Genomic DNA, 17,065 nt, shown 5'->3' with positions numbered 1-17,065 from the left:
ATTGTCAAGGGTCTGCACAAGGACATACCCCTGGCCTTGGCCCCGGCCCCACCACAGGTGTCCTTACTCTCAGCCCAGGAATGAAATCGCCTCTCTTGTAGTAATCAGTGCTGGCTGCTGCTCTCTCAACAGATGTTCCCATTCCATAGCGATTATTCTCACAGATGAAAATACAAGGTAATTTCCACAAAGCTGCCATGTTGTAAGCTTCAAATATCTGGCCCTGGAAGTAGTTATGAAAAGGGGTTTCATTTGGCTTCTTTCTCTAGGATCCATCATCTGTAACAGCTGCTGCTCTGCCTGGCACAGAAAGCTTTCATAAAGCACAGAAAGCCTCCTCTTCTAAAACCGAGCTTTGGGCTGGGCACGGTGGCTCAGGCATGTAATCCCAGCACTTTGGGAGGCCGAGGAGGGTGGATCACGAGGTCAGCAGATCAAGACCGTCCTGGCTAACACGGTGAAACCCCGTCTCTACTAAAAATACAAAGTAGCCGGGCATGGTGGCAGGCGCCTGTAGTCCCAGCTACTTGGGAGGCTGAGGCAGGAGAATGGCGTGAACCCGGGAGGCAGAGCTTGCAGTGAGCGGAGATCGTGCCACTGCGCTCCAGCCTGGGCAACAGAGCAAGACTCTCTCTCAAAAACAAAACAAAAAAAAAACAACCAAAAAACCGAGCTTTGGATGGTGAGGGAAAGCGGGGTGGGTGACAAATGAGAAGCAGCAGGCATCATACTCTTGCAACTAAGAAAGATGACAAACCAACTACTACTTGTTTCTTTGGGGCCATGCTAGCAATAAGGAACACACTGGAAAAAAGATCAGTATGAAATCTATCGGGCCACTGGATAGTCAGAGTGAACCAGCACCTAAGAATCAGCCTCTAGAACAGGGCTTCACAGAGTACCGGCCACAGACTGAGTATTACTCGGTACCAAGAGAAGCACAAAAACTGAATTAGGACTGAGACGCTATTACCCGAATTTGACACTGCCAGCGTGGACATCCAAGAGAATGGGTCTGTATCATTTTGCAATAGGTTAGGGGAGGTCCTTTATCAAGCACTGATATAGAGCAAAGGTGAGCTCCTTCACAGGAATGCGCCCCCCTAAGTCTTTTGTGAAACAATGCTAAAAGGTCACTCTCTAATCTGGCCATAAGTCAACCAAATTTGAGCTAGCCATAGGAATTACTATTTCACCTAATAAGCAATAAGCTGCTTCTTTGGAAATTCAACTGTGAATATTAAACACTTTGAAAATAAGACCGTTATTGGAAAGTTAAGAGACATAATTACCTGGTTAGCAGCACCATCGCCATATAAAGTCAGGCAGACCTCATCTTTTCCATTATACTTACAGGCTAGAGCAATCCCAGCGCCCAGGGGCACCTAACATTAAGGACAACCGAGAAAGGAACCATAGAAATCCATGAGGGGAGATATCAATGCCCTGCATTTTAACTCCTGGTCAGAATCTGGCACAGAAATTACACTGCTGCTACAAACTCTCCTTCCAACCCCATCTCTCTGTTTATCCCACCCCCGATATTTTCAATGAAGCAGTAAAGTAATATATAAATACTATGTTCTATTTTAACCAGTAAGCAATAACATTTCTGCATTCAAGAGTTAAAAAATAAAACGTGGCCGGGCATGGTGGCTCACGCCTGTAATCCCAGCACTTTGGGCAGATCACGAGGTCAAGAGATCGAGACCATCCTGGACAAGATGGTGAAACCCTGCCTCTACTAAAAATACAAAAAATGGCTGGGCACAGTGGCGCTTAACTGTAGTCCCAGCTACTTAGGAGGCTGAGGCAGGAGAATTGCTTGAACCCGGGGGTGAAGGTGCGGTGAGCTGAGATCACACCACTGCTCCAGCCTGGGCGGCTTAGCAAGACTCCATTTCAAAAGAAAAAAGGGGAAAAAAAAAAGTAGGTTTTTTAAAAAAACACATAATAGAATCTTAATATATTAGGAAAAGAAACAGTTGGGATATAATTTTGTGCTGTTAATTCTTCATCATTCACTAACTGATGAGAACAAGGACTCCATAATGAAGTTGACAAGATAAGGCAATGTACTGAAATACAAATAGGAAGGGGAAGGTAGGCTCCACTGCTAGAGGCTCTTGCTTACTTATAAAATAGCAGACACCTAAAAGGAAACATTATAAATCACCATCCAAATCTACTCAACTCATCGCTCAAATGGTAGGATATGAAGCACTAGGTCTTTAAAAGCAAACCAAGCCCCCAAAATACAGTCACGCATCGCTTAACAACAGGGATATATTCTCAGAATTGCATCACTAAGCTATTTTGTCGTGTGAACACCATACTGTAATGCACAAACCTAGAAGGTACAGCCTACTGCACACCTAGGCTGTATGGTAGAGCCTACTGCTCCTAGGCTACAACGCTGCACAGCATGTGACTGTACTGAATCCTGTAGGCAAAATATTTGCGTACCTAAACATAGAAAAGGTAATGTGTTGTGCCACTACAACATCACTAGGTGACAGCAATTTTTCAGCTCTATTATAAGTTTATGGGTCCACCATCATATATGCGACATTGACCAAAGTGTCACTGTGCAGCACATGGCTATACTACTTCACGAAAAGTTGTCTGGGGCTGGGAAAGTTTTTGAAGACAAAGGCCAGGGCCAAATCTAAAGCAGCACACAGTCCTCGTCCTTGACTACCTGCGCTCCCACGATGCCATTGCCCCCGTAGAAGTTCTTGGCATACATGTGCATCGATCCTCCTTTCCCTTTAGCACAACCTCCTTTTCGTCCTGGAAATGGCAGAACATACACATGTGCAGCACAAACCAACTCTACAAAGCAAACCAAACCACACCCCAAGTGGCTCAACCATTAGAACGCAGAGGCCAATTCAGTCATCTAAGTACCTGTCTCTCCAGGCAAACACGTTTCTGCTTGTCCTTTTACTAGTTCCATGTGCTTCAACCTTTCCAGCTTTTCCTACTCTCCAGTCACTTAGTTTCCTTCAGATGTTAGCAAAAGTCCAGATGGTACCCTAGACTTTTTTGGTTTTTTGACCAGTTACCAACATCTTAGGACCTCTCCTCTACTAGTACACTAAATATATTCAATCCTTGAACAGGGTTTGAACTGCACGGGTAAACTTATACAGATTTTTTTTTTCAGCCACACATGGATTGAAAATACAATATTCTCAGGATGCAAACCCGAAGATATGGAAGGCTGACTTCAGGACTTGAGTATTTGAGGATTTTGGTATATTCAAGGGTCCTAGAACCAATCCCCTGGATATATGGAGGGACAACCATAGTTCAAGAGTCAAGGAGGGCCGGGTGCAGTGGCTCACGCCTGTAATCCTAACACTTTGGGAGGTCGAAGTGGGTAGATCACCTGAGGTCAAGAGTTCGAGACCAGCCTGGCCAACATGCTGAAACCTGGTCTCTACTAAAAATACAAAAATTAGCCAGCTGTGGTGGTTTGGCACCTATAATCCTAGCTACTCGGGAGGCTGAGACAGGAGAATTGCTTGAACCTGGGGGATGGAGGTTGCAGTGAGCCAAAATCACACCACTTCACTCCAGCCACTCCAGCCTGGGCAAAAGAGCGAAACTCTGTCTTCAAAACAAAAAAGAAGAAGAAGGGCTGGGCACAGTGGCCCACACCTGTAATCCTAGCATTTTGGGAGGCTGAGGCAGGCCACTGCACTCTAGCCTGGGCAACAAAGCAAGACTGTCTCAAAAACACAAAACAGGCCAGGCGTGGTGGCTCATGCTTGTAATCCCAGCACACTTTGGGAGGCCGAGGCAGATAGATCACCTGAGGTCAGGAGTTGGAGACCAGCCTGGCCAACATGGTGAAACCCCATCTCTACTAAAAATACAAAAATTAGCCGGGTGTGGTGGTGCATGCCTGTAGTCCCAGCTACCTGGGAGGCTAAGGCATGAGAATTGCTTGAACCTGGGAGGTGGCAGTTGCAGTGAGCTGAGATCACACCACTGCATTCCAGCCTGGACAACAGAGTGAGACACAGTCTCAAAAAAAACAAAACAAAACAAAAAAAAAAACCAAAACAAAAAAAAAGTCAAGGGGGACAAAGAAAAGGGGAATATTAAGAAGATTTCTAGAATTTACATCGCATACCAAGCTTCAACCCAACTTACTTTTTTATGACTGCTAGACTTCTGCTGGCATGCTTGAATGATAACCAAACCTATTGTGATTTTATAGCACTAACCTGTTTTAAACTTTTACCTGAGGGGCCAGAGAACTTCACAAATGGTCAGTTAACTCAAGAGCACAACAGAAGTACCAGAGCACCAAAGGAGAGAGGGTTAAAAAAAGAAACTTAAAACTTTAAATATTAACTCATAAAATAGCATCTTAATGAGAGATATTTAAAACCTTAATCCACTCATTTCCCCTTTCTGTAAATCAACAGCAAACCTGTAAGCTCTGCGAGAATTTCTCGGACGGAAAGGCCCCGGGTGAAGGTAAAGCCATGAGCCCGGTAGGCTGTTATGAGATGGTCTGTGGGGTTGATGCCGGCTTCCAGGCCCACACAGCAAGCTTCCTGTTAGAGGAAGGAGAAACTATGAAGCAATACGATACATGTTTCTAAATAAAAACGTTTCCTAGACCGTAGTGAAATATTTGGGCTAGTAGAACCTGTCATTAATAACCAGAGAAAGTAGCAATTTTCCACCAAAATACAGAGCGGACGGCCCAAGCCAGAAGCAATAAACTGGCAACCCACACATGGGCCACTTCCTTCCTTTCTCCTGTATGATGACCTAAAAGCAAATCCTACATCAGATGTCAACATTAAAACACTGGGGAATTTCACATGAAAATCCAGACTTCCGCCTTCTCTTGGAGACATGGAAAACAGGAAGCATTACCCCTGATTTCCACATGGCACCAACTGGCTGGAACCAAGTCATGGCATTCCTCTGGGTAGGGCATGCTGGTCCCAGTTCAGCACGAGTCCCTGTCACCATTCTGTTTTGTATACCTAGCCTTCTTCACTCATTTATTCTACCTGGCTGGCCCTTATAGGTATTTGATTCTATAACCCTTGACATAAGCCCACAAAACAAAAAACAAACTAATCCTTTCTCTCCAAATTATATACAGTACAGGTGATCACAGTGCCAGAAAGTTTTAAAATAGTAAAACTCTGAGAACAGGTACAGAAAACTGGCAATGTTATGTGTGAATGAATTCTTTAGCCTAAGCTTCATAGCAGGTTTTGGCATTCTACTTTTTAATTCTAAAATACTGGCTTCAGCCAGGCACAGTGGCTCACACCTATAATCCTAGCACCTTGGGAGGCTAAGGTGGGCAGACCACTTGAGCCCAGAAGTTTGACACCAGCCTGGGCAACACAGTGAGACCCCGTCTCTCCAAAAAATACAAAAATTAGCTGGGTCTGGTGGTGTGCACCTGTGGTCCCAGCTACTTGGGAGGCTGAGGTGGGAGGACTGCTTGAGCCCAGGGGGCAGAGGCTGCAGTGGGCCATGATCACACCACTATACTCTAACCTGGGCGACAGAGAGATTGTCTCAAAAAAATAAATAAATAAAAGAAAATTACATTACCAGCCTCAAACTCTTCTGATACATAAGGCAGGGTAAAGCCCAATAAGTACAAGCCATACTTCAGTACCTAAAAACACAGTTCTATCACAAACCTACCACTCACCTGACCATCACACAAGTGACAGAAACCACGAATAATTTTCTGTTTATACAGCTGATCTGCTTTCAACTCCATTCGGCGCACAGTCTGCATCATCCTGTAGTATTTGAGCCCATCCTCCCTGGTGAGCACTGTTGTGACAGGAGGGCCTTCTTCCAGTCGGTGAAGGTCACATTTCTGAAATGGAATAAGGTAGTTATTATCCTCCACATACTACACTGCAAACACTGTTGACCACTCTAAGATCTAATTCCATTGCAAATAATATTGAACTTGAAAAACTGCTAAGGAGCACATTAGTAATGCTTCATATCGCCTCTGTTCCTTAAATCCATAAACCTCACTGTGCAATGAGATGGGGCTTGGGGAAAGGAAATCTTTCTATGATTTTCACTGAAAGCCCCTAGAAGCCAACTGAGAGATAGGTTGAAAGAACCTTCAAAGAAACAACTAAGACTCTTCTTATTCAAATATTTCACTGAATTACTTTCTAAACTTTAGAATAAGCTTTTATTTTTATTTTCTAGCTCTTCCCCCTACCCCCCACAGAACAACAGCAAGCTGCTGCTAATAAATTCTAGTTTTCGTGAAGCTTCTCTGAACCTCTGATCCTGAACGTTTAGAAGAAAATGACTGAACATGTTCTATTCTAAAAGTAAAACTGTATATCAGAGTGTACCTGTGAAAAAATTATTAACAAAGTAAAACACCTCTTACCTTAATTTCAAATGTAGCATCATTTGCAAAATTACGGGATGCTACCAGCACTCTGCTTGCCTTAAAAGACAAAAATATACAAACAAATCAGTACTTTTTAATTGCCAGCTATTTTGGAAAGTATAACTATTAATCAGTTATCAGGATGAAGTTATGGAAATTTAATAAGCCCCAACGTACTCATAGGCTTCTCTTCCACCCTGTGCACTGTGTTTGCATCTTTCTTAGCCTCCAAAATGAATTCATGCTTTGGCCAATGAAACATGATCATCCCGCCATCTGAAGGCAAGCAGTGCAAAGAGGGGCAAAAACCAAACCCATCCTTTGTTTTCAAAGAAATTATAGTTGAGAATATAATGAAATTAGTGGCTAAAGAGACTAGATCATCTGTGAGCTGTGTTTGTTTATGCCATTCTTTTGTTTGTTTTGAGACAGAGTTTTGCTTTTATCACCCAGGCTGGAGTGCAGTGGCGCAATCTCGGCTCACTGCAACCTCCACCTCCCGGGTTCAAGTGATTCTTCTGTCTCAGTCACCCGAGTAGCTGGGATTACAGGCACCCACAACCACGCCCGGCCAATTTTTGTATTTTTAGTAGAGACAGGGTTTCACCATGTTGGCCAGGCTGGTCTCCAACTCCTGACCTCTGGTGATCCACCTGCCTTGGCCTCCCAAAGTGCTGGAATTGCAGGCGTGAGCCACCGCGTCCGACCTGTTCATGCCATTCTAGTCATAACCAGATACTGTTCATTTTGAGCAAGCCAAAATTATACTTCAAATAAAACTATGATTTAATCCCCACTCCAGGGAAAGTTGACTCTTCTATCAAATTGGATCTGTAAGAAAAAATATTTTAAATTGATTGAAGTATGAGATAAATACATTAGGGAGACAAGACAAAAGAAAAGATACTTAGCACTCTCTGACTTAAACACAATGTGCTTGAGCCAGCTGTTTTATAATTTATAATTCGAACAGCCTAAATCTTGGGTAGGCTCCTCCTGAAGCCCCAGTAGAAAGAAACGTTCTCTAAAACACTGTTCTCTTGACGTTTGGGTGGCTGTCACTGTTTGGAGGTAAAAAGCTTGGGAGGAGGCAAGAAATGATTCCTTTCCAGTTTTACAATTGAGCAAACCTGCTCACAGCAAAAGTATTCTATGTAATGGCTAAGGTTTAGGTTAGATGACAGTATTTATCCAGTTAGTATTATCGTACTATTTTAACTCCCTTCTGCCATATTCTCACACACTGACATGTAAACCAACATAATTTCTCCATAAAAAGCACATTTGATGTGTTCATACTTTACGTAATCCAGCAGTGGACTGGATCTTGGTGAGAAGAGTTAAGACTGATCTGCCAAGTATATGCTGGAGTGTACAAGCCAATAGGCAGAAAGCTAATTACATATCTCTTCATCCCTCAATAGACCATTATAGGACAAAGCCAACACACACAGACAATGACAGTGCTGGAGGAAAACAACTGAAATACTAAGAATCAGTGTTTCAGTTAACTTACAGACAGAGACAGTCCACTAATGTATCTCAGAAAAACTGAAGGGAATTTAGGAAGAAGTAAAGCTGAGAGAGGGTGAAACAGCAAATCAATGGTTATATTTGGCAATCATCAAACAGATGTGTTATTCTTGGCAACTAATAAATTATTTTGTGGGGCCAGAAATGTACTGTATTGCGAAATAAATTTCCAAATACAACTACAGAAACTGCAGTTTTTGGAAGGCAGGAGTCCAAATCAGCCAGGAAACAGTAACAGAGGAAAGGTAACTTCTTTCTCAATCCTAGAGTTGAAACGATGAGGCAGGATAATGCTATACAATAAAGAGCAAGAAGGGGCCCAGTGCTGTGGCACGCACCCGTAATCTTGTGCCTGCAAAGATTAGGACTGCCAGAAAGCTACTTAGATACATTCTCCCCTGGCTTCATTATTGTGTATCTCAAAAATAAGAACCACTGATACGAGTGAAAGGAGCAAAGTTAAAGAAGCTAAAAGTCCTATCAGAAGTGTGAGTGTATCGTAATTTCTGAGAGCTTGTTGAAAAGATAAGTTTACTATTCATTTTCTCTGGAGAGTCATAAAAAGATTCTCTGTTAAATGGGATTCCTCTCTGACAGAGACCACGAACAACCCATTCAAATTTTAAAAAATAATAATTAGGCTGGGCATGGTGGCTCATGCCTATAATCCCCAGCACTTTGGGAGGCCAAGGTGGGAGGATCACTTGAGGCCACGAGTTCAAAGCCAGCCTGGGAAACATAATGAGACTCTCATCTCTACAAAAATAATTATTAAAAAATTAGTCACGTGTGGTGGCGCACATCTGAGGCTACAGTGAGCTATGATTGTGCCACTGCAGTCCAGCCTAAAAAAAAAAATTAATTTAAAAAAAGTAAAACTTTAACTTCCTAAATACATAGGAATCATTCATGTGGAAGAGGAAAAATGTTTCAAAAATTCCATATTCTAACAGTGTAAATTAAAACTCTTACCTACCACTTATAAAGCCAAAACACAGTAAAGATCTCAAAAAGTCATACAGAAATGCAAACAATAAAACAAATAACATTTTAAATGCAATTCAGTCTTCTTCCATGAAATAAGAACTATGAAAACTATAGACCTTATTCAAAAATGAAAACACAATCTTGAAATTCATTTCAAAGTTTCACAACACACACTCTTTGATAAGACAATGGCAATCTTTAAACCTGAGATGAATCTCCCCACCTGCCTGGTTTTAAGAGAGTGAGAGCAATCCCAGCACTTTGGGAGGCCCAGGTGGGAGGACTGCTTGAGCCTGGAGATGGAGACCAGACTGGGCAACATAGCGAAACCATGCCTCTACTAAAAAAATTTATTTTTTTTAAATTGGCTGGGTGTGATGGTGGCGCACGCCTATGTTCCCAGCTACTCAGGAGGCTAAGGTAGGAGGATCGCTTGAGCCCGGCAGGCTGAGGCTGCAGTGAGCTGTCATCATGCTACTGCACTCCAGCCTGGGTGACAAAGAGACTCTATCTCAAACAAAACAAAAATACCAGGGAGAATAAAAAATGAAAAAGGAAAAAACGCACAGCATCTTGGGAGGTTAAGGGGATTAACTTGTGTCACAGCCATCAGACCAGCTGCCTAAACTTATCCCTCCCTTCATGGAGTATCACACAGATGGTAGGAATCTAGTTCATCTAGTCAAATCTAGTCTGCCTAATTTGGGTGAGCCACTGCTTATTGTTTACTGTCAGGATTTTTGTGAAAGGCTTATATACAAAATGTCTTTTTACATGTATGATATAAAAAATTAAAACCTTGATCTATCTTCTTACTTATAGTTAAGTAAAAAGACATCCATAAGTATGAAGAATTACAAAAAACAGTCAACACGTTAATTATTCCACCCTTTAAAAAGATAAAGGTGAAACTTTTAGTTCTACCCTTAAAAGCTTCAGGAATTGTTCCTAATTAGTCCACGACAAGTTGAGTGACACAGAAAACTTCCTAATTATCTGAAGAGTTTACACCACTAAGTGGAAAGATACCTGGGCACTTTCTAAGGTGACTTCATATCTGGAATTCAATTTTCTTCCTACTGTAAGGTGGGGGCGGGGGGAGACCCTGCAAACTGATAGAGGAAACGATAAACCTGACTTGCAGAAGAAATAATAAACCTACATCGGGGTGCCTAAAGGAAGGATGTTTCTAAGCCCATAACTACCGGTACAGCCCTCCACCCACAGATATCCCCAAAGGGAATGACTTTTTTTTTTTTAAACACGGAGTCTTGCTCTTGTCGCCCAGGCTGTAGCGTAATGGCACTCACTGCAAACTCCGCCTCCCGAGCTCAGGCTATTCTCCTGCCTCAGCCTCCAGAGTAGCTGGGATTACAGGAACCCGCCACCATGCCCAGCTAATTGTGTATTTTTAGTAGAGATGGGGTTTCACCACATTGGCCAGGCTGATCTCCAACTTCTGACCTCAGGTGATCCACCCGCCTCAGCCTCCCAAAGTGCTGGGATTACAGGCTTGAGCCACCGCACCCGGCAGTTCTGTCATTATTTTAGGCAACAGGATTCCTAGAGGGGCATACCTCTTACCTTTTGACAATCTCTGCCTGTACTTAGAGCCGTATCAAGTCCTGGGGGAATTACCAGAATCCCGAGGCCTGCAGTTACACCAATGAACACGACCTCACTGTGCCTAGGGGTCAGAATGCTAGAAGCTTAGGTGTTAGGCACCTCTAAATGCTGAGGCCATGAAATAGTGCTGGACTCTACCCCCCGCCCCTCAAGCATCGTTGCTGTTTGCTTTAGCTACTTGTACCCCAAGAATGTGTAGGTAAGGGGAGGGGAGGGCAGCGTCCTCTGAGTTCTGCTTCCGCACTCCTGAACTCACTGCCAAGAAAAGCTCAGATGTTGAAGGAGAGGGAAGGGGAGGAAGTTTGTTTCTGAAGAGGCTGACCCTCTGTGAACCCGCCTCAGAACTGAGCACAGGTGTTCAAGAAATGTATACCGAACGGGACACTCAATAAAGAACACTATTCAACACACATGCTATCGATTATGTGCCGGGTGCTATTCGGAATCGTATCCACACGTGTCACTCGTTGAATCCTCAAGACAACCCCAAAACAACTCTAAAACTCCATTTTAGAGTTAACTGATAACATTTTAATAACCGATAACATTTCAGAGATAACTCTTATCTCCATTCAGAGATTAACTCCACTTAGCGCAAACATTTCAGGAAACCGGGTCCCCGGGAAGTTTAAAAACTTGCTCAAGGTCACAGGGTTAGTCAATGGTGAGGGTGCTGTTTGAACGGAGCCACTCCGTCTCCAGATTCTACGCTATTACAAAGCCTCTCGGTCAAGAGAAATTAAGTTAGGAAGATCTGAAATGAGTAGGGTCAATCGGAGACTCGAAGGAGGCCGAGGCCACCCTTTCCGAGTCCTGTAAACCAACAGGCACCTCTTGAGCACACTGACTTCGCCCGGCGCACAGCTGGGCCCGGCGGCGGCAGCGGGGTGTCGAGAAGGGGGAAGTCCACAGGGACCTTGGCAGGATCCCGGTCCGCGTCGCTTCTGCTGAGGCCAGGAACGGAAAGCAGGGCGTGGGGGCGAAGTAAAGGCTCCCCGGCTCCCCTAGCTCCTTCTACCCAGCTCTGGGTGGCCCGGCCCGGCCCGCCCTCCGGCCCCGCCTCAGCCCCGCTCGCGCCCCACCCCGGCCGCCCAGGAGGTCTCACCGGCTTCTGAGAAGCGCCAGACAACACGCGGGAGACGGCGGCGAGCATCTTCCTCATGAAGCACAGGCACTGGCGGCAGCGAAGACTCCTCACAACCCAAGAGGCACGACGAGGGTGTCCCAAAGTCTCCTTCAGGTGCCCCAGCAGACGCCACGCCTCAGTCGCAGCGCGACGTGACAGAGTCATAATAACGTCATGCACTGCGCCGGGCCACGGGCCAACCAGAACGGCGTCCAGGGGGTGCTCCGCCCCTGCTAAAGGCCTGCGGCTGCCCATTGGGTATCAGCGCCAGAGAGGGAGGGGCTGAGCGCTCTTTCCGACGCCACGCGGCGGGCGGGTGAGGAGGCGGGACCTGAGAGCGCCTGCGTGGGAAGCTGGGGTCCCGCCTCCAGGGCGCCGCGGGAAAGGCGCCTTCCTAGATTTCGCACTGCAGCGCCCGGTACTATCGAGCGCCTAGTCCTGCCGGTGCTGCAGCTCTGCAGCCCTCGCTCAGTACACGAGATGATGAAGATTAGCAGCATGCTCAGAGCCAAAAGACAGAACACCTGGTTTCTGTAAATGGTCTGCCACTAACTTGTCTTTAAAAGATCACGTAGCAGTTGGAGAATTCTGCCCTGTCTACTTGAACGCGGATCAAAAAATTTGTTTCCCAATATATGTCGAGAGGTCAATGGGAAAAATCTTTTTTCTCTAGTTATTGGTTCACTGCGAGTTAACAGCGTGGCTCAGCCAATGATGAAAGCACACACAGAGACAAACACCAAAGCAACAAGAGGCTCTATTCAGAGGATCAAAGGGCACAGGAACCCATTCTGTTGTGCCCTAGTGGGATTGCACCTGGGGTTCACATTTGGGCTCCACATTTTAAGGGGGATAATGACTAAGCTGAGTGGAATCCAGGGGACAGTGGTCAGAATGGTGAGGGGCTGAGATTGTGACTTATGAAGAACGATTAAAGAAGTTAGGAAGAAAACAGGCTAACTAGAATTGGCTAGGTTATGATGTGGTAACAACTGACCTCCAAATTTCAGTCACTTGAGGAATTTGAAGTGGCACGAGCCATCGTGCTCATAACACAGGTCCTTCGCAGCGTGGCACCCTCTCTGTGGAACTTAGCTTGTCTCATGGATGAAGGGAAAAGGGATCATTTAAACCGGCTCTCAAAGCTTCTGTCCAGAAGTGACACATGTCACTTCCTCTCAATTTTCACAGACCAGAGCTAGTTACCCGACCATGTCTGGGTTCCACAAGGTGAAATATAATCCTGCCAGGAGGAGAACAGAAAATTGAATGAACAATAAAACCAGAGAGGATTGGATATGTCTTCACACATTTTCAGGCCAGTCATGTTACAGGAGGAAGAGCTATTTTGTGTGTGTGTGTGTGTGTGTGTGTGTGTGTGTGTGTGTGTGAATAAAATCCTTTCATTTCAGCATAACAATGAATTTTCTAACAATGACAATGGTCCAATGAGATAATTCTCCCCCAGTGTCACTGAAAGTATTCAAAGCAGAAGTTCAAAGCATGACCAGCTCTCGGCATAGCTAGAGAAAGAATTTGGGCACTGGGTCAGACCCTGGACTGAGAGATCGTGTTGAGTCCTTCCAACTTGATGACCATGTTGTAGTGGAAGAAAACTTCTTAAAAGAGTCAGAGGGTGCCATTAAAAGGCAGAGATGGACGTGAGAAACTTGCATGGTATGATTTCAGCAGCTGCTGCTGCTGATAGAATATGAAAGGTAAAAGAGAATGAAAAGGTTGGAGGCCAGATGTCCAGCTCAGGAGAAAAAGCTGGTCTGAATGGTTTGGGACATGTTGACCTTGTGGTGGAGGTGGCACAGCTATCTGAAGATGTCTCCCGGGAGGTTGGAGTTGTAAGTCTGGAACATATGCTAAAAATATTAATTTGGGAGTCATCTCCATGGGGTGGTGATATTGGTTGTGCATGTCCGGGAACTCTGTAGGCCACATACGGATACAAATTCATTCATTCATTCGCTCATTCATCCAACACCTATTATTGAGCACCGATTATGTGTCAGACACTGAACTACACACTGAAGATATAGCAAGGAACAAATAAAATATAGGTCCTACTGAAATACATGATTGAACAAATCAATGGGTTTGAAGGAACAACTTTTCCTTACAGTAGAATTCCAATTAATTAATATAGAAGGAATGATGAAAATAGAAAAAGAAAATCACCATTTGGCAAAGACCACAGTAACTGTTGCAGGTGAGAATTATCATCAATAGAGGCTAAAGTTAGTGGGTAAATGTATGATGAGAAACAGGACATTTGCATCATCTCAAATGATCTCGATTAGATTCATTACAAAGTTTAAAGTAGTAACTTTGCAGTGCAGAAACAAAGCAACCCATTTTTCAATGACTAGGATATTTTCTCTGCATTTCTTGTTTTCCATATATATATATATTTATTATTATTATTATTATTTTGAGACAGAGTCTCGCTCTGTCGCCCAGGCTGGAGTGCAGTGGCGCAATCTCGGCTCACTACAAGCTCTGCCTCCCGGGTTCACACCATTCTCCTGCCTCAGCCTCCTGAGTAGCTGGGACTACAGGCGCATGCCACCACACCGGGCTTTTTGTATTTTTAGTAGAGATGGGGTTTCACCGTGTTAGACAGTATGGTCTTGATCTCCTGACCTCGTGATCTGCCCGTCTTGGCCTCTGAAAGTGCTGGGATTACAGGTATGAGCCACCGCGCCTGGCCTCTTTTTTTTTTTTTTTTTTTTTTTTGACAGATTCTCATTCTGTTGCCCAGGATGGAGTACAGTGGTGACATCTTGGCTCACTGCAACACCTGAGTCCTGGGTTCAAGCGATACTCCTCACTCAACCTCCCGAGTAGCTGGGAAAACAGGTGAGTACCACTATGCCCGACTAATTTTGTATTTTTTTAGTAGAGACGGGGTTTCACCATGTTGGCCAGGATGGTCTCAAACTCCTGACCTCAGGTGATCTGCCCACCTCGGCCTCCCAAAGTGCTGGGATTACAGGTGTGAGCCACCACGCCCAGCTGTTTTCAGATATTTCAAAGCGGAGTTGGAAGCAACTTTGAAGGTGAGGGACACTTTGAGATGCTGTGTCAAGTGGTGACAGGTGATGATTGTGGTTAATAGTCATTAACTATAGGCTATAGTAACGTTATAGTCATTAACTCTAGGCTATAGTAACTATAGGCTGTAGTAACGCGCTAGAACATTCACAAAAGACTCTTGTATCAGGAGAGGAGGTCAGAGAGAAAGAAAGAGTTGCAAAAGGCAGGAAGAGAAAGTCTTAAGAAAGGAGGGCTCATTAATCTTGGGGGAAATTGTAATCCCAGCACTTTGGGAGACCAAGGCAGGAGGATCGCTTGAGGCCAGGAGTTTGAGGCCAGCCTGGGCCACAAAGTGATACCCGTCTCTACAAAAAATAAAATAATTAGTCTGGTATGGTGTTGCATGCCTGTAGTCCCAGCTACTAGGGATGCTGAGGAGGGAGGATTACTTGAGCCTAGGAGTTTGAGGCAGCAGTAAGCTATGGCTGCACCGCTGCACTGCAGCCTGGGTGACAGGGCAAGACCACATCTCTCTAAAAAACAAAACAAAAAAAACTTATCTGGGTGAAGCAGGGCAATTTTGATTAGAGACCCTGTAATATGCCTTTTGACCTTTCGTTAGCAAATCACCCTAAAAGTATTCAATCAAGCTGAGCTTTAAGGCAAATCATGCTCCTTAACATGTCTCTGGTTTTCTAGTAGGAAACGCCCATCCCCCAGCAGATGAATTAGAATAGGACAATCTCATATATATGTCATAAAAGTCAACAAATATTTTCGAATGTCTTTGATGTACTAAGCACCAGCTGGTGAAGGGATTATGGCTAGGGGTGATTTTAACTTTGGAACCGTATAAATGTTTTTATACAACCATAAAACACAATGAAATAAATATTGAAATGAAATACAACAAATCAATTTAATGACATATCAAGTGGTTGGCATAACCCCGCAGAGAATGATCTTAAGTTATTTAACACCACAGCAATGTGACTGCATATACTTGGTGGGGTATAGCCTAAAGACAAAAGGAACTGGAAAAAAAATCTTAAGGCAAGGTTCACACCTGTAATCCCAGCACGTTGGGAGACTGAGGTGGGAGGATCATTTGAACCCAGGAGTTCTAGACCAGCCTAGGCAACACAGGGAGACCCCATCTCTACAGAAAAAAATCTTAAATTGTTCTCATTTGTCAGGTGTTATTATTATTTGACTGCACATACCCACACTGATAAAGTAAATATATAATTATGTTAATGTCACTGGGAACCAAGATTTTCAGTATAAAAGACAGAGACACAAATGTAAAATTCAACAAGTCAAAGCCTAGTGGTCCTGAATTTGAATTGGAAATACCAGTATAAACTCATGATTATTTCCCCCTTTCAAGATATATATCTTGGCCAGGCACGGTGGCTCACACTTGTAATCCCAGTACTTTAGGAGGCCAACGTGGGCTGATCACTTGAGCTCAGGAGTTCAAGACCAGCCTGGGCAACATGGTAAGGCCCTGTCTCTACACAATATAAAAAATTAGCCGGCCATGGTGGTGCGTACCAGCAGTCCCAGCTACTAGGGAGGCCAAGGTAGGAGAATCACCTGTGCCTGGGAAGTGGAGGCTACAGTGAGCCATCATCGTGCCAGTGCACTCTAGCCTGAGCAACAGAATGAGACTGTGTCTCAAAGCAGAAATGATGTGCGTGCGTGCGTGCGTGCGTGTGTGTGTGTGTGTGTGTGTATCTTAACTCTGTCGACTGGAAAGACCTAGAAGCAAAGACCAGCCCAATAGTAATTATTCTGAAATCTGGTAAAGGGAAAGAACCGAGGACTTATTCTGCCTTTCTTACATAGACTGAATTTCAATGTCAACAAATAGTTGATGAGGAATAGTTCTTTATAGAACAATTTCCAGCGGTAAATAAAAAAGGAACCATATAATTTTAATATCCTTGTGTTGTAACCCCTGAGGAATTACTAGATCAAGCTGTTGGGGGACTTTGTAATGTTTGAGTGGCTTTAACAAAATACCTGAGACTGGGTAACTTATAAACAACAAACACTGATTGGGCGTGATGTCTCATACCTGTAATCTTAGCACTTTCCAAGGCTGAGGCAGGTGGATCGCTTGAGCCCAGGAATTTGAGATCAACCTAGCCAATGTGGTGAAACCCCATCTCTACAAAAAATACAAAAATTATCCGGGCATAGTGGCAGGTGCCTGTAGTCCCAGCTACTTGGGAGGCTGAGATGGGAGGATGGCTTGAACCCGGGAGGTCGAAGCTGCAGTAAGCCACAGTTGTGCCACTGCACTCCAGCCTGTGTGGCAA

The 17,065-nt window shown here is 44.3% G+C and overlaps 1 protein-coding gene across 1 annotated transcript in view; it reads right to left on the bottom strand.

Annotated features, from left to right (window-relative positions):
- The window catches only part of PDHA1 (pyruvate dehydrogenase E1 subunit alpha 1), a 563,563-nt gene that overhangs the window by 4,815 nt on the left and 541,683 nt on the right, over positions 1 to 17,065 (bottom strand). The window contains exons 2-8 of the mRNA XM_050776641.1: positions 11,673 to 11,840; positions 6,419 to 6,478; positions 5,705 to 5,878; positions 4,448 to 4,574; positions 2,702 to 2,793; positions 1,293 to 1,385; positions 68 to 223 (exon numbers count right to left, since the gene is read on the bottom strand). Of these exons, the coding sequence (XP_050632598.1) occupies positions 68 to 223; positions 1,293 to 1,385; positions 2,702 to 2,793; positions 4,448 to 4,574; positions 5,705 to 5,878; positions 6,419 to 6,478; positions 11,673 to 11,729 (759 nt within the window). The 5' untranslated portion in view covers positions 11,730 to 11,840. The remainder of the gene's footprint in view (positions 1 to 67; positions 224 to 1,292; positions 1,386 to 2,701; positions 2,794 to 4,447; positions 4,575 to 5,704; positions 5,879 to 6,418; positions 6,479 to 11,672; positions 11,841 to 17,065) is intronic.

Source organism: Macaca thibetana, chromosome X (genome assembly GCF_024542745.1).
Source record: "Macaca thibetana thibetana isolate TM-01 chromosome X, ASM2454274v1, whole genome shotgun sequence".
NCBI classification, from domain to species: domain Eukaryota; kingdom Metazoa; phylum Chordata; class Mammalia; order Primates; family Cercopithecidae; genus Macaca; species Macaca thibetana.
This window is presented reverse-complemented; position numbering and strand designations above follow the sequence as displayed.